Raw genomic sequence first — 18,659 nt, 5'->3', positions numbered from 1 at the left:
TCTCCCTCTCTCCTTAAAAAAAAAAAAAAAGGAAAGAAAGAAAAAATAATAATAATTCTTCATGCAGTTTCAAGGCACGGAGACAAACGCCCCCATATGTTTCCCAAATGGGCTAATTCTCACTATACGGTATTATTTTAATGTTCTGAAGTTTCATTCTTTTCCCTGCTGAGCCTGGAAGCTCTCTACCTAAGAATGCTGGATTTATTTCATCTGGGCCTAGATTTTTAATGTGTTGACCACCTACAGTCCTTGACCTTTGTTTCACAGAACAGATCTCACGGACGCATCTCCTTCTTTAAGAGTAGGCAGGTTCTGCCGGCGGTTCCTTTTTCGAATCCCTAGAGTCGGTGGGACCACGTAGCTCTGGCTCCCGCAGCCGCCCAGCCCAGACAGCTCAGAGAGCTGCTGATCTGCTCTGCGTTCTCCCTTGTTCCTCCCTCTTCTCCCCGCCACTCAGCAAAAAGACCCGCCAGACTCCTGGGCAGTCGGAGTCCCTTCAAGAATCCTGGGAGCACCGTCATGCAACTCCTTTAGCTCCCACTCTGCACCCTCAGATGCCGCACAGCCTGGGTGCTGGGATCAACCGGGAAGACTCACTAGACTGACTCCGTGCGGATGAACGGCACCCTTTCCTTCCCCTCCTCCATCTCCACTTATCTACCCTTTGTGCAGTTCTTAGACCGGGGTTTATACTGAAATAGCTTCTAAACATCAAATATTAAAAGTGGATAAAAAATCCCCGCGGGGTATGTGTGTGTTTGTGTTTGTTATGTGTGTGTTCATCCGCGCTTGTGCAAAATCTCCTAACGTCACAGTTCCCAATCGGGACAAGCGCGCCGAGAAATCCTGGATCTTCCCAGGGATTCCCTCTACGCTCCCTCCTCTTCTTCAGTAACCCCAAAGAGGTAGGTTTGAGCTTTCGCAAACCACCACTGCGGCGATGGAAGCAAACAAATCTGTTGAGATTTTGTCTTTCCCCTTTGGTTCCCAGCCCTCTTAGGCAAGCAGGCCTGAGCACAGGCTTTTCTTCAATTCCCCCGCATCCACACTGCAACCGGGTGCAAGTCTTTCCGAGGCTACAGACAGCCCGCCTCCCCACGAGACCTTCTGCGGACTAGCTGCCCCCGGCCTCGGCCTGGGCCTGGGTGGGTGGGTGGGGCTCGTACCACCCCTACCTTCCCCTGGGGCCCTGGAGAGCCGCGCGCTGGGTGTGTGTGTGTGCGCGCGCGGGTTTGGTGGGGAAATCTCCTTCAGTGGAAGCTGCTGAGTGTCGTTGGCGGAAAGTATCCTGGAGCCCAGCAAAAGCCTCCAAAGCACTAGAGCTTCCCTAAAGAAAAGCAGAATAAAAGAAAGACAAGAAGGGAAGCCCGTTCCTCTAAAGCCCGGGTTTCCAATAGTCCCGGATCCTCCTGGAGTTGGGCGAAGGCGCAGTTGGCAGCAGCCGCTGCTGGTACCCGGACTCGGAAAGGCGGTGTTCCCCCTTTTCGGGAGGAGGGAGGCAGGGACTTGCAGGCAAGAGTTGCACCTGGTCTAGGAACCTGCAGAGAAAAGAACTCTGGGGTAAGTAGTGTTCTGGCACGGGAGCGGAAAGGGGTAAGGGGTGGGGGGCATGAGAGGGACGAAATGGAGAGGGCAGGGAATGAATTGTGCAAAAAAAAAAAAAAAGTCTCCAATGTTTCGCAGCGGAGGGAGAGCACAGCACAGCACTCCCAGGATGAGTCCTGCCTGGGTCTCCCGCGCCGAACCCGCAGCACGAAGTTCTTTTTAAGAAGAGAAACTCGAAAATCCTGGAGGGTAACAGAGGCAGCCAGGGCGGGGCGGAGTGCGGAGGCGGCTGCCAGGGACTGGGGCCGGGCGGCCAAGGTGGCCCGAAGCTGTGACACCCAGCCGCCGCCTCCTCCTCCTCCTCCTCCTCCTCCTCCTCGCCGCGCTCAGCCTCACCTCCCCGCCCGGGCCTCCCGCCTCCGCCCCCCGGTGCCGGGCTGCGGAGCTGACGCTGGGACTCCCGGCGGCGGCGAGGACGCTCACCTGGCGGAGCCTCCTTCTCCTCCTCCTCCTCCCGCCCCCACCTGCCCTCCTCCTCTCGGAGTTGGGAAGCGTCGGGATCCGTAGGCGAGGAAATAACGACCCCTGCAGTTGCATTGCGGAAAATCTCGGCGGCGGCGCTAGTTGCGGGCGATGGAAGCCGGGCGACTGGGGGTTCTGGGGAGTCCAGGAAAATAGCAGAGGAGCAGGAAACGCGCGCGCGCGCGACGTGGAGGGTCCGTGGGCTCCCACCGCGCCCCAGTCCCCGGGGCCCAGCCCTTCCCCCGGGCGCCCTGGACGCACGGCCGGAACCCGGCTGAGAGGCGGCGGGCCGCGCGCGGACTTGGGGAGCAGGGAGGGTCGGCGGAGGCTGCCGGCGGCCGGCGGTTTCGGGCAATAATCCCTGCCTCTCTTTCTCTGTGTGTCTGCTGTGTCTGCTCCTTCCCCGCCCCCCGGAAGCAGGAGAAGAACGGCCCCGGAGCGCAGCAGCCACCCTCCGACCGTGCCCCGGTGAGCGGGGCGGACTTCGAGGGCAACTTGCCGCGGACCTGCCTGGGCTTAGCCAGCGAGCCACGCGCTCCCGGGAGCCCGGAATTGCACGGCGCGGCCCGGCGGGGAGGGGGGGGCTATCGTCTATGTCTTCTCGGGGCGCCAGGCGAATCGGGGTCTCGTTTTTGCTGGAAGAGCCCAGTGTTGGTGGCTTCAGGTGGCTGCCGCCGCCGCCGCTGCTAGTGCGGTTTCCGCCGCTGGGGCGAAGAGAAGAGACACGCGAGCGGGGAGACCTCCAAGGCAGCGAGACATCGGACATGTGTCAGCACATCTGGGGCGCACATCCGTCGAGTCCGAGGGGAGATTTGCCGGAACAATTCAAACTGCGATATTGATCTTGGGGGTGACTGTCCCTGGCCGGCTGTCGGGTGGGGGTGCGAGTGTGCACTCGCTCGGAAGTGTGTGCGCGTGTGCATGTGTGTGTGTGCCGTGTCGGGCTGCCCCCTTCCCCCCCTGTTTTCCCGTCGAGTGATGCACTTGGAATGAGAATCAGAGGATGGAAATAGTCTGGGAGGTGCTTTTTCTTCTTCAAGCCAATTTCATCGTCTGCATATCAGGTACGGTACGGGACGCGCCGGAGTCACTGGCTGATGTGGATTGTGTTGTGATGTTTGGGGTGTATGGGGTTTTATTGTATGTAGCCGCGGGGCAGAGAGGGGGGTGGCGAGACCCTTTCAGTTCTGCGGGTTTGCCGCCTTCAGAATCAAAAATCTTCTCAGCCCAAGGGTGTGTGAATGTGTATGTGTGTGTGTGGGGGGGGGGGGGGGGGGTTAGGATCTGTGTGCAGTCCTAGAAGGGTGAAGGAAAAAGTGGTGGGGGATGAGAAAGAACAGGCAGATGGGTGTTGATTTTCAACTGCTTTCCTGGCTGAGAACTCTGGCGCCGAAATCCGAGCCTTGGCAACAACCACCCCCATCCCCTGGCTTTCAAAGTTCCCAAACTCGGTGGTTCCTGGCTGGCAAAATGGACGCGGGGCCCTGCCCGGGTATCTAAACACTTTCGAGAGACTGCGGGAGGATGCGGGACTGGAGAGTACCAGCAGGGATCAGAGATCTGTCCTCCATGCCTTCCCCAAACACATCAGGACAGATTGTGATGCTTTGAAACCTGCTGGCACACCCTCCTCTACCCCCCAATTTTCTTGTTAAAGCACTACAGTGTCACAAATGCCACTTGACATCACGGTGTTTCTTAATTCCCGGTAGCAAGGATGTGCTGGCTCAGACCTCTCAGTCTACTTGGGCCTGTCTGTGCTTTTAAGAGCAAACGGGATTTCAGGGTGTTGAGGTGAAGGAGGTTGGGCTTGTGGACACCTGTGCCTGAGTATGTTAGGACAGGTTCTGATTTTTGAGCACTGTCTTTGTTGATGCAGGGAATTGAGGATGGGAGGAAGCTGGGAGGGAAAGGGGAAAGCCCCTGGACCAGCAGTATTCCCCAGTTCAGTGGCTCCTCCCATTGAAGGCACCCACCCCATTTCCCTTCACACCTGCCACTTAAGCACCCAAGGAAAAGCCCATTTGTAGTGCTCCCTTCTGCCTGCATTCCTTCTGCAGAACTGGGGACATGGCCAACTTCCCATCAGAAGAGGAGAGCAGGATATTGCCCCTTTGAGCAACCACATTTAAGCAGCATTGGGGTGGAGAGACATGTTTCCTGCCTCTTCCTTCAGCCCTGTCATTCCCCTCCCTTTAAGCCAGACCTGATTCTGGATAGGAGAAAACAACCCTAGTTCTGCCCTCACCCTGGACTCTTCCAAATCCCAGTCTCGCTTCCAATTTTCTCCTCGTAGGGAAGGAATGGGACTCTGTTGTCCGAAATCATTCTGTGTGGGGCTTGGCTGTCCTATTAAGAAATTTGTCTCTGTGATACATCAGTGAGACGTGTTGTGTACCTGGCAGACAAGAAAATGTGCCCTGGGGTCACCCCAACTCCTCTAGTGGGACTTCTATTATTCCATTCTGCATCTAGGAGTAGAAATTCTCAAGTGACTTGTAAAGGTTTATATCAGTCATATGTCCAGATATGAACTGGGTGGCATCTCACAAGGCCATATTTTACATCTTTCTCTTCTACATGTCTATTCCAAACTCTCTGCCTTGTTCCAGAATATTTGACTAGTTATAAAATAGCCTTTCCTTACTTCTCCCCAGTATCATTAATAATTTTCAAATCAGACAAGCCATCTGAGTACCTTTAAGATTTATAAAGGGTTAACATTGGTTAAGGCTCTGGATTTCCTCTAGCACCCTCTTTGTCCCCAGCCCTTACCCTGAATTTGGCCAGCTAATCACCGAGGGGAACAGGCTAAGAAAGGGTCTGATCTTAGCCTCCAAAAAAAGCATTAGTGGGATACCTGTCACAGCTGTATTTGATTTGGTGTATCAGCAACTAAATTATTCAAATGGAAGCATTAGGAGGGGGGTTATTTCCAACCCAGGAGGAGTGTGCTATGGAGTACATGGCCTTTCACATGTATTTACTAAATAATCATTATTGCTATGTAATGAGAGGATAAAAGTGTAAGCAAAATTGCTAGCTATTAGCTAAACACAGAAAACTAGGTTAGCGTTCCAAATGCCTAGTTAGGATCTGCATTAATTTGCACTTTATGAAGACATTTAGGCAGGGATGCAACATCATATACTCTTTATTTGAGACATCCATAAGCAACTTTAAAAGGCCAGTTCTTCTCCATGGTCAGGGTGGCCTCATCCTCCTGTAACAGAGCCACTCGTTCAGTAATGCCCATGTATGTGAGAATTATTATTAGTAATATGATTATGACTCACAATTGCTACAGTTTGGGAGACTCAGACTCCATTCTTTTTCCAGCTGGCAGCCTCAGGATGTACAGGAAATGCAATGCACTAAGGTTGAATAATTGTGGCTTCGAGAGAGTTTAGTGGATCTTTCATTTCTGTCTCCATGATTTGCAGTTTTAATTTGCTCATGACTGAGCTCTATTGAGAGGAACGTAACCCTATGATCATAGAATCGACTAAATCCTAAATTAAAAAAATTAAAAACAAAGCACCTCTTTAGCATCCTGGAATGAATTTTCCTGACCACTAAATGGGTGCTAATCCTTACAGAGTCGCCAGACATTGATACTTGAAGCATTGATAGAGTTGGCTTCGTTATTGAGAAACACCAGGCTGGAAAAGGCTAGTGAAAGTCTGTAGTCTAAACACTTTACAGAAGGAAAATGTTGGCGGTAGCTTTGTCATATGGAAGATATATTGACTGAATTTCATTTGGTGGCATTTGCTTTCTGGAAAACATTGGTGCTTTGTAGCTTAGTGTTTTGTTAACCAAAGGTTCCAACACTTCCTCTAACCCACCCCCAAATTTCTCCTTGGGCCTATTTGGATACATTGCTTCAAGTACAGACACCTGGGCTTGGCATATTTGATGGTTCTGGGCTAATAATTTGGTTTTGATGAAACTGTTGGAAAATGGGACTGTTTGGCTAGGCTTAGCTAGGCGCTGGGTCAGTAGCATGTATGTCTTTTATTTGCGAGATCACATGAGCTTTGGCTACTTAATGCAACACAGCTAGGCTAAAGGGCATGATTTGGGAGTTCTTCTGGCTTTCCATTAAACTCAGATCTCACTTTGCTGAAAATGTAAGGCATCCAGGGTCTGTGAAGAGATCAGAGACAGAAAGAGAGAGGGAGAGAGAGAGAACCAAAGTGATTTTTCTGTGTACTGCAAGAGCACCATTTCCTTCCTACCAAAGCAGCTCAGATCAGCAAGATTGTATGCTTAGCAGCATGAAGAGAGAAATTTCTTGGTCAAACGAGAGCTGCCTGATTTTAATTTTTACAATACATCCTACTTCCTCCTTATGTAACTTTACTTGTTTGTCAGTTTATTCATAATAATAACATCAATAACCATTTGAATTATGTGGCATTTTCACACATTGTACATATATTGCACATATTTAATTCATCTATTCTTAGAATTTGTGGGAGAATCTTATAGGTGTAGCAACCAAAGCCCACAGAGCTTCAGACTAGAGGTTTCACATCCAGGTCTACCTGAGTCAAAATTCAGTATATCATTTATGTTTTGGTTCAAGATTCCTTTCAAATATTTTTATCTAATATTTTTTATTTTGATGTCTCTGAAAGAATAAATTAGGTTAAATGAATTTAAGTCTTAGAGAATTTGGAAGTAAAAGTTTGAGATGATTACAATTTAGAGCTAGAATTAAGGTAGCATTTGAGTTGTACATTACCCTGTCAATCAATCAGATGAGGCTATTACCCAAATGCCTCTAGCATCTTAGGATCAGCAATCTCTACAAGCAAGGAATATTTCCTACACTATTTTCCTAATCTTAACATTAAAATGGCATAACTTCAGTTTCCTTATGTGTAGAAAAGAGATAACAGTACACATCCCACATGTTTGTTCTATCAGCTAAATGAGATATTGTGTCCAATGATTTTCACATAGCACAGTTTCTACCACATAGTAAGCATGCATTGATGTCATTATTTCCTACAAATCTGACATTGTATAGGCTTGGTTCTTGGTGGAGTAGAGCTTTTACCTTTTTCCATATCAACTTCTTTAAAAGCAAAAAGAAAACCATCATCAGCAAGCACATCTATAACATTGAGCACAAATCCTATTTTCCAGGAAGCCTTGGCTAAACAATTTTGAAAAGTCTCTTAATTTTCCTTCTCGTACAAATGAGACTGGTAGCATTAAGCTTTGGTGCATAGTCATGAGCATAACCCACTTTATCCCTATGAGTCCAATATGGAGTTGAGGCTTGGAAAGTTTACTAAACTACCTGGAAACCATGTAGTACTTATTACCCAGGGGATCAGCAGAATTTTTCTTTCCGTTGTATATTATAATGCAGTATGGACCCAACTTCAAAGTGCCTCAAAACTGCCAAACTACATATGCTTTCAATATGGCTTGAAATAGAATGTCCTGTCAAATAAAAAGCCCCACCCTTACAATTACTATTTATCTGATGATCTCATTAGCAATGTGGTTTCTTTAAATCCAGTTTCCCATGTGATGTCATATAGCCCAGTTACTGACAGATAACCATCATCATAGATAAAACTCTCCAGACAGTGAGTCAAGAAAGTCTTTTGGGGTTGTATGAAATCCCAAGGGAAAAAATAAATGTCGATATGAATACCCAGTCTCTTGGCTGGGGAAAGGGGTTTGATTACTAGCCTAAGTCAGTAACTAATGTCTCAATTTATCACCTTAATTAAGCATTACATACTTGGGACTAAGGTCAAAAAGAGATCTAGGTATCATAAATGTGTATGATAGCAAGCCATTATAGAAAGAATATGGAAATCAGAAGACCTATCCTTCAATATGACTCTACCTTCATTACCTTTATAAATTTGGGCAGTTTTCTTTACCTCTCAGAATCTCAGTCCTCATCTGTAAAATAAAAATTTTATTTGCTTTGCCTATTTCAAAGCATTGCTGAGGGAAACTTCAGAGAGTGATTCTTGAATAAATATTTTTTGCATTATGCAAGTGTAAAGCATCTGTGTCATTACTATATATGATCCATACTTAAGATATAGTTATAGAAGCAAAGTTGACATACATACACATAGTTTAGAATCATATAAAGTAATATGAGTAATGTTTATTTTTTAAGATATTATTATAAATGCAAAGTTGTAATGCTAAAATGCATTGTGATATAAAGGAATAAGAATGATGTCTAATTGTTCAATAATTGGCATAAATTGTATAGAAGGGAGAAGTCTAGACATGAAAGAAAAGGAGTATATTAGATTGATTTTGGAGGTTTGGATGAAAGAGACAGAGGCGACCTCATCATCAAAAAGGAGGAATAGAAACAAGAGGATGTACACTAAAGAATGTCCCAACTGAAACAAAAAATTCACTTTGGGAGATACTGGAAAGTTGGGATGAGCCCACTTAGGGAGCTATTGAATTGAGAGAATACGAAGTGTCCTAATATGGTTATTCACTTTGTGACTTTTGTTTTTGTATTATGCATCTTTGCATTGATTCAATGGATTCTTGGTTTAAATTTGTTTGAAATTCTAACATTTCTTTGGATTTTAAATTTCTGTTGCATGTCTGCAACTAGCACTGTACTTTATATAGTTTATAGCCTGTTTGAGATTGTAGACAGTTGAGTTGGAATTTTTTTGTAGGGAGTGGACTAGAGGGGGCTGGAGGTAGGGTCTCAGCTTGCTCATCTGTAAAACAGAGATGATAATTACCTGTCAAGGTTGTTGTTCCTACAAGGTAATTGTAAGGATAACAAAACACCATTTGTAAAATGGCTAATGTGGTATCTGGAATACAGTAGCCATTGGCCAATGTATACACATCATATGAGAGGAAGCCTGGGTTTTGGAGGCCAGATAGGCAGACGTGTGAATTCTAACTTTGGGATTCACTCTCTGTTTGTTCTTGGATAAGTAATTTAAGTTCTGTGTGCCTTAACTCCTCATCTGTAAAATGTGAAGTATAGAAAATGTACATAAGAATCTGCCACACTGCCTGACATGTATTAATCATTCAGTAAGTTGAAGTTGCTTCCATAAAATTATCATTATCATCATCATTGACATCAATAATAATACTTGTTGACACTTTGGGTCAGTTTTTGTGAATGCCAATTGATTATTTGATCATTTATTCTATGTTCAATAAAAATGTATTGACAGCAAACTGTATGCCAGGCACTGGAATCACAGAAATGAACAATATACTTGGTCATTAGTATTTAACAAGAGAGTACATGTTGTAAAACAGAAATGTGTATAAAGTATAATGGAAGCATAAAGGAAGAGCAGTTAACTCTGTTGGTAGATGCAAGTGGGGAGGGGAAAAGATTTATAGAAAACATTTGAACTAGACCTAGAAGAACACATGAGATTTCAAAAGAACAGGGAGAAAGAACACATATCATGTGGCAAGAATAGTATGTTCATAGACAAGAAGGCATTTAAAAAACAAAATATCAAACTATGGTGGATTGGGCATATGGAGTGGATAGGTCGGACTAAATGACTGGATATAGGGGTTACAAAAATAACCTTAGGCCAGTGTGAAGGGGATTGTAAGCCACAATAAGAAGCTTAGACCTTACCTTTTACTTATGAGGAGCTAGCTAATGGGGAGCTAAGGAAAATGACATAATCAAGTTTGTGTGCAACTTAATATTTTTACTTTGATTGTAATAAGAAATTACTTAGAAACCCAACTCCTTGTCTTCTTTTTCTGTCAACATTTATTCTTGATCACAAAACACATTAAAAAAAAATCCTGGCCTAATAGATCAATTAGCCCATTATGGGACATTCTAAGTGATAGACTTTTTTAAAAATTCATTTTTTATAAATCTCTTGTGGCCCTCATTTATCCTGATCTTTGAGATTTGGTATTTTCAGGTTAAGCAAATACAAATGTCTTCAATTTGTACTTGAATAATAATAACAATGTCTTTAGCATTAGATGAAGGTTAAGAGAAATGAATCATCTGTACATGCATTGGTGTCATAAAGATTAATTGTGGGCTAAGCAATAGATACACTATTTGACATAAAACAGTTGCTCAAAGCACTACAAAGCATTGTGTAGCAATTTTATCTGATTACATTCTGTTCAACTCTTATTTCCAATAGAATACACATTCACTTAACAGAATATGCCCATGGTTAACTAAATGATATATCCATTTTACCCATCTATGGTTCAGTTACTATAGAATGAATGTAGAGACCTAAATTGAAATTGTTTTCTTTGTCCACTTAATCATTCAACATTTATTGAGGATACGCTATACATCAGGTACTCAGAATCCAACCAGCATAAGTAAGACAGTGACTTTTCCTCCAAAAATTCTTCATCTAGTAAGAGACTGATTTTTAAAATATTGGTAGTCACAGCAGAATGTGATAGGCATTGTAATAAAAAGGTATAGAAAGTGTTTGGAGGAGAAGAGAGAAGGGACATCTGACTCATCCTGAAAGTAGGAGGGGTAGAGAAGGAGAGTAAGTAGTGTTAGTAGAGGATGCTTAGGGTGAGTCTCCAAGGATGTTAAAGAGTTGTCGCGGAAGATTTTGGCTACTTAACCAAGAGGGATGTGATGAGAGAGGGATGATCATATGAAACAGCATTTGCAAAGAAAGGGAGATTAGATAGGACATAGGACATGATTAATTCAGGAGACGGTCAAAAAGTGAACATGGTCACAACTAAAGAGTGTAGTGTGATGAATGAGGTTGAGATGGAAGAGTATTTAAGGTATATCATTTCAATAACAGTAATCCCTTGCATATAATAATGTCAGTAAAAATCACCCATTTCCCCTCTGTGCATGAAAGGCATCTTTTAAATGCCCAAGGAAGTATGCAGTTTGCATCCTTCATTAGGAAGAGACCAGTCAGTATTAAAGCTTTGGCTCTTGTCCAGCTATGCTCCACTTGGCCCAGACCACTGATCATTTTCCAGTGTTGTCCCTGGTTCCAGATGGCTTCCCAGAAGCTTTGGAATAACCCAGATATAGATTACAGAGATTATATCATCTTGTTACTTAGTTTATTGCCATATATTTACACCCTAGGAAAAAAAAGCCGGGACCCTATTGACTGATCGTGGATTTTACAGTATGTCTATTATCATCTTACTCATTGATTAGTGAAGGTTTTCTGTAACTTTTTTGCAGTTTTTATTTCGTGTAACTTAAACAGAACTTTAAAGGATTTCCAGCAGTCAGGGGTTGGGGTGGGAAGGTTTGGGTGGTGACAGATGATCTAGGATCACTTTTATAGCAAAGCCACAATTGCTGTTTATTAGCAAGATTAGGCTGGTAATGGAATAGCCAGTGTGGGGTTTGATTACATTTGCATTAGGGGGCCATCAGGATGGCAGTGGAGAGATTATCAATGGTTATTAGGAAGGAGACAGCATACAAATGCCTTTGCTTCCTGATCAGGCAGAGGTGGTAATTTTGTCACAGTAAATGAAGAATTAATCTTTAACTTTGTCCAATACTTCATGCCTGGTGGCTAGAGGGGCTGGCAGTAGGAAATGAGGCCTGTGACATTCGGGTGAGTTTTTCCAGAGCCAAGTCTTGCTGGCTTTGCAACACATTTGGCAGCAATGCCAGAGTTGGAATAAACACATTTACTGAAGGATGTGAGTCAACATATTCTCTTTCTGTTCCCCTGTCTCTCACTGCACACACAGCTACCTTTTACCCTCAAGGAAAACAATTCTGATAGCTGCAATTATTGAGGGAGCATAGGCCTGTCCTCCAGCACAAGGTTAGAATAATAATAAATACCTCAGAGGATTCTTGAAATAAACAATAAAGTAATATATATAGAAGATGTTTTTTCCCAGTGTTAAATGTATTTGTTAATTTATTCCACAAATGCTAACAAATGCCTCCTATGAGGTGGGCACTGGGCCAGGCATAAGATAAAATGTAGCAAACAAAACAGCAATGGTCTTTGCCCTATAAAATGTGTATGTAGTGACACACAGATGTGTGTGTGTGTTTTTCCCCATTACCCAACCCAGTGCCTGGCATTTAGAAAATGCTCAATAATGAATGACTGAATTAATACATAAATGAATAACAAGGAGCAATTGAGAGTGGCTTTTCTGCATTCAGGGGAGACTGAGGGACAAGATCTGAGACCATGAGGGAGGGGAGATGAAGAAGACACCTCTACCAGCTGTTGTCTTGCTTCTACTGCATGTAGGTTTTTGAGTGTGCAGAGTCACAGAGAATGGGAGCCTTCCCAATGAGCAATATGTTTGATAGTTTTCTAGTCCCTGCTCTGACTCCTGTTTCCATTTGACAAATCATCCTTATTTGGGGCACTTACAGTTGTTTAAAATGTATTTCGGCTCTTTTGTATTTATGACACCATACCAAACGCTTGAACTAGGACAATTAAAGATCAGTGGATACATTGTCGTTCTTTTCTCCGTGTCTTCTCCCTTCCTACTTGAGGAGATTGCTTAGAACATGTATGCTATTTCTTACCAAGTTCCTACCTGGGAGAAAACAACGCTTCAGAAAGCTCGCTGTTCCCTAGCTAGTGTGTTGAACTAGAGTCCTTTAGGGAGAATAGCCTACCCCACTTTTTAGTCTTGATGCAGAGCAATACAGGAAATTACTGTGGTCTCTGTGGTGTTTTCAGTCTTGTGTCAGAAAACATTACTTCCCCTCTGGCCTTTTGTAACAGAATTGTGGTGTAGCTGACTAGTTCTTACCAGAGAAGAGCTGGCAGCCTAGGAATTGAAAGAACAGAGTGGATTTACTGTCCTTGGCTGTGAATTCACCCTGTAATCACCTGGTTAATCTTTACAACTGTGAGGAGATGGTCGATTGGATAATTTGTTGTTGTTGTTTGCTTGTAATCTTAATTACAGAAAAAATAAAAAGGGGTTATAGAAAAGCAAAGGGGCCCTATTATGGATGTTTGGGGATTTTAAAGTGAGACATCGGTGAGTATCAAGTTTCTATTGTATGACCTGGGTGTGAATAGAAATATGTCACTTGATGTCTAAGTCTTGTAATGCACCATAATGATACTGGCTCTAAGTTACAGTGACTCAAACCCCTGTAGAGTGAAATATAAAGTAGTGAAGTCATTATGTTTTATTTCTGTAACAAGTTTCATTCCTGCTTTTCCACAGTGGTGAAGTTCTTTGTGGCCTTTTAGTTTGTTTTAGCACTGACTTTTATTGGCTGAATGAGAGCCACGTGCAATTTCACGTGTATAAGTTAGTGCAGGCTTTTTTGTTTTTTTTTAATCTGCTTTTAGATCTGCTTAAATTAGAGCTTGACTAAGCCAGGTAAAGGCATATAATGGTCCACATCCAAAGTAAGACAAGTTGAACAACTTCATGAATGAGAGTTGTGTTTATGCCTTGGTTGTTTAGGCCAATCATGTATCCAACTGAGATGTTCTTTCTTGATCAGTGCTCCTTGCAAGACAGGGACTGTATATGCAAAGTGTTTCAGTGTCACAGATGTGAGTGAAGCCGGGAATTAGAGTGTATTTTATACCAAATATGATACAATATTGTGAAAAAAAATTTAGGAAAAAAATTACTCCCCATAGACCAAATTCTTGTTCACTAAATTTTGAAACTGTAACTTTTCCAATTTGTACTTTAAAAAGAAACTTTATATCTTAAATATTTCCCCATGTTGCTTCCTAGTTGTGTCAGTTCAGCATATCCTGGACCCTGACACATACACCCGGCAATCTCAGTGACATAACACAATGGAGGCTTACTTCTTAGTTGCATTAATTGTCCAATAGATGTCAATGTATGTGTGTGGGCCTGTAGGTGCTTGGTGAGAGGAAAGAGATAAAAGAAAAAAATTCCGTATTTAGTAGTGACTTGGGAGTCTCAAGGCTGATGGGGGCTCTGCTACCTCCTGTGGCTTCCAAAGTTTTCCTCCGCATCAACATCACCAGATGGGGAAAAAAGTGTAGAGGAAGAGACCATGGGAGGGGTTTTTGTGGGCCAAGAAGGAAAGCTGTGGGCATCCTTTCTGGTCAGTCACATTGCCACATCTTATTTTTATTTTTATTTTTTTTACCATGGGGTTTCACCACATTGGTCAGGCTGGTCTCAAACTCCCAACCTCAAGCGATCCTCCTGCCTTGGCCTCCCAAAGTGCTGGGATTACAGGCGTGAGTCAAAGGGCCCAGCCAGCCACATCTTATTTTTTTTTTATTATTATATTTTAAGTTCTAGGGTACACGCGCACAGCATGCAGGTTTGTTACATATGTATACATGTGCCATGTTGGTGTGTTACACCCGTTAACATCTTATTTTAAAGCAGTTAGAGAGTTGTAGGCTAGCCTTGTAGCCAGGAGCAAAGGGAAAATGGTTTGTGAACAATTAGCTAGTATCTGCTACTTTAATATGCATTTTTTTCTTATATTTCCACAGTAGTTTATCCATGTAACATAGCATTATTTATATTTAACTTTTCCCTTGTTTTTAAGCATATATGTTGTTTCTAGTTCATGACATTTTTGGCACTTGTTTTTATCTAAGTAGATATTTATCAAATTATTTTTAAAAAATAATCTCAATATTGTGATTATTGGGTCAAACAGTATGAAGTTCCTTATCGTTTTACTGTATTATATCCGAAAGTAACGTATAACCTGTTTATGAGGCTCTAGTAATGTGCTTGAATTCCGTGAGAGAGTAAACAAGTACGTAGAGTAGTGACTAATCTTTCAAACATCCTTTCAGCAATGGTTTATCTCAAAATCTATCAAACAAACCTAAATAGCTATGGGATTCAAGATGTTATTTTGCATAACAAGTTAGATCAGAGACAGGAAACTGTGGTGAAGAATAAACAAATACCTTTTCTAGGTCTAGAATTTTAAGCGTTCTTAAGTATTGTTCCTGGAGCACATTTTTATACATTATAGGGAAGATAGAATTACGTGATTTGCTGAAGAGATTACTAGGATGGAAGTTAGGACATGTTGTGTTTAGTGTTAGTTTTGCCACTACTACTTCTGTGGCACGGAGGAATTAATTTTACTATTCTGGTGCCAGTTTTCTCCTTTTAAACAGTTTAAGCATATTGGACTAAGTAGGTTCTAGGTCCCTTTCCAACTTGGGAACTTTAGTATATTAAGAGACTTTTACAGAAAGTTGTCCAAATTTGCTGTTCATGCGAAACTTCCCCAGTTTTTGCAATGTTGAGGCAACAAGATGAAAATATAGGAAGATCTTTCATGACTGTGAGTGAACAGAAAAGTGGAAAACGACTTTCTAGATGGGCAATCATAAGGCATTGTGAGAAAAATAACCCAAATAATATTTGTGGAATGATTACCTTGTCACCCTCTAGTGCAACACTGGGAAAGAGTCTAGGGGTCGTCATTGACTGCTACAGATTTATTGAAGAGCATTCATCGAAAACATTATACATTACCTTACTATTTAACCTCAACTTTGATGTTTCTTATTGTGTGACTTTAGGAAGTTATTTAGTATCTCTAACTAAGTGTCAGTATCCTCATTTGTAAATTGGAGGCAATAACACCTATTTTTGGAGTTAAGCGGGCTTGAAATAAAAAAAATGGAGCCTGGTGTTTGGCATATAGAATGCACTTGATAAATGGTGGCTTTTGCTTTCATTATGGCTGAAGCTAAAAGAATAAAAGGCACGTTGAGCAAAATTAGGAAGGAATTTGGCAATATCATGTAAAACATGGGGATTAAATGAGCCAATGCATGTGAAAGTGTTTAGCACAATGTCTGCACATAGCACATAATCAGTTAAGGTTGGCTGAATCTGATTCACTAGGGGAAACTAGAGTGTTTGGGGAATATTTTAAAGGTAATAAGAAGGGAGATAATCATGTCTTTTCATAGCATCGTCTTCAGAGACCGTCTACTGGGTCTTGCCCATATGTTAATAATTTTTTAAAAATTAAGAAATTAATGCCACATATTTTTAGTTTACGACTGCATTTTAAATTTATCAAAACCTCTAATGTAGGCATATGGTCTCATATAATCCAATAAATATTCGGCCTTGACAGTAGTGACATAAATAGAACCCTGGCTCAGGAATTTGCTTATTATTTTTTCCCACTTAATACAGTAGTAAATTCTAGATCATTTGCCAGAGCAATAAAGAAGTGAGGTATTATTATGGTCTAATCCATTTATGATAACAGATACACTATTTACCCTGCAATTTTTGAAACTGTCACTCATTTTTACTGAACTTTGGCTACTGTATTTCCTTTTCATTGTTCAGACTTACTTGCTTCCCCAAGCACTAATTTGTGTTTATAGTAACCTTACCCATGTTTTTTTCAACCTATTCTCAACATGAAAACATAGCTTTGCTTTATGTTTCATATTCACTTGAGAGAAGGATTTCTTTAAATGATAATTAAATGCTGAGCTATTCCTGGGATTGCGGTATGGTTCCTTTTCAAATATATCTGATCTGAGCATTTCAGCAAAAGGCATAAAAGGAAAACCAACAAGAAATCGGACAGATGATAAATACTGTATTGATGTTAGGTAAAGACAAGCAAACTGTGACCTGAGTATGTCTGTCTCTAGGGAGCCTGCTTTAGAGCTTTTCCCAGTGTTTGGTTTTTTTTGTGGGATTTTTTTCCTCCAATCTCGTTGGTAGAGGCTGGATTACAACTGAGAATGCAGAGATTAATGGCCTGCTGTGACTAATCCACTAAACCCCTACTCCTGTTTCTCTTAAATTGATTGTACTTAGAGAAGCTGAGTGTAGACCCACCCCAGCTAGCCTGATTTTAGGTCCCAGTGATTTAATGAGATCCGGTAGCTCTAAGTACATGGAACCTTCATGGAACGTCATCATGTTTTGCATTTGGGCATTATTTCATTAGTTGCTGATTAGTTCCCAATGTATTATTTTATAATCTCTCTTTTTTTAAAAAAAGAACATTTTTCACATGATTATATTTTAAAATTTTAACACTAACATAATCCAATTTAAAATAATTTGGAAAAAAGAGAAAAAACAGATCACTTATAATCACATAACCACAATACAACTATTATTAATATTCTGGCTTGTTTCTTTCTAAGGTTTTACTTATATAAGCATTTTTTACTTATTTAAAATTATATCACATTATTGTGTTTGGCCAAAAATTCATGTGAGATAAATATATGGTTTGTGTTCATTAAAGCAACATCCTCCTAAAATGTAGCCCAAATAATGTGAAAATAATTATATATATAGATGGATAGATATGCCGTTGATGGAAATCAAGATTTCATGCTAAAGCAGTGCACTGGGATTGTATTAAATTTGAACAAAATTTAAATTTACAAATATTTTATTATTAATCTGGTGATCTTAAAAAATAATTCATAGGAAGATAAAAAGATGACAAATGTAATTATAGTACTGGGGATTTTTGAGGAGAGGGAACACTGGAGAAACAATTTAGAAATGATGTTAGAAGTGTTTTATTTAACTATTAAAATGCAGAAATATGTTTAAATCCACTGAGATGCCATATAGCTTGAGTTGAGAATGATTAAGAGCTACATTTAAACCCACACTCTGCCTCTTACAGGCTGGTTGGCTTTGGGTATGTTAATTTCTTGTGTATCTCAGTTTTCTAATCTGTAAAATGGAGTTAAAAATAACCCCATCAGCTCCTGAGGCCTGAGGAGGTGGTGGGGAATATGAGCGGTGCTGTCTCTCTCAATGTGCCCTTTAGATGATTCCCTCTCCTGGGGCTGACTGCAGGGGCTGTAGGCTTGGGAAAGATTGTGTAGGTGACAGTGAATCAGAATGAAATGGTAGATTTTGTGTAGATGCATTTGTCTGCTGTAATTATATATATATATATTAAACTTACCGTAACTGTAGAGTTCATTTCTGTTGTAAAACATCATTAAACCATTTTCCAAGTATTTTCAAAAAAAAAAAATAACCCCATCAGTGATTTTTTCTAAGCATTATTAAATGACATATGAAAGTAAAGCATTTAGTACAGTATTATCAGGCACATAATAATGGCTTAATAAATGTGATCTGGTATTAGCATCAAATTCATAACATGTGAGATGCAGCCAACCATAGTCTCTTTGTAAAGGAGGAAGACTATTTGAGTTAGCTGCTTTGTAGGGGATATGGTACTACAAGCTCAGAAACCTTCAGTACCTGTCACTGACTCTTAAAGAGTTCACGCTGTTGAAAGTGATGTTTTAAAGTCTTCCATGATGTGCCATAGACTGACCTTTCCAACTTGGCTCCAATTTACCAACTCAGGATTGGTGAAGGCACCTTGCAGTCACTTACCTGTGCTTTTGCTCATGCTGTGGTTTTTATCTTATTTTGACCCAGCTGAATCCTACATGGCTTACTCATAGGTTCTCACATGTTCAGCCAGAGGCTTCTCTGTGAACACCGTTATGAGCAGCCCAGCCAGCAGCAGTATCTCCCCACAATGCCCCATCGGCTATTCCTGTCCCCGGTGCTGCCCATCCACTGGCTGCCTTTCTACTTTCATCAGGAAAATTCACCAT

The 18,659-nt window shown here is 41.7% G+C and overlaps 1 protein-coding gene across 1 annotated transcript in view; it reads left to right on the top strand.

Moving 5' to 3' along the window:
• Positions 1-3,049: 3,049 nt before the first annotated feature.
• The window catches only part of LOC116463564 (carbonic anhydrase-related protein 10), a 515,683-nt gene continuing 500,073 nt past the window's right edge, over positions 3,050-18,659 (top strand). The window contains exon 1 of the mRNA XM_032146727.2: positions 3,050-3,134. Coding sequence (XP_032002618.1) covers positions 3,074-3,134 — 61 coding nt within the window. The 5' untranslated portion in view covers positions 3,050-3,073. The remainder of the gene's footprint in view (positions 3,135-18,659) is intronic.

The sequence above is a fragment of the Hylobates moloch genome, unplaced genomic scaffold, assembly GCF_009828535.3.
Source record: "Hylobates moloch isolate HMO894 unplaced genomic scaffold, HMol_V3 SCAFFOLD_42, whole genome shotgun sequence".
In the NCBI taxonomy this organism is placed as follows: Eukaryota; Metazoa; Chordata; class Mammalia; order Primates; family Hylobatidae; genus Hylobates; species Hylobates moloch.
The sequence above is the reverse complement of the archived record's forward strand: the minus strand, read 5'-3'. Positions and strand labels throughout refer to the sequence as shown.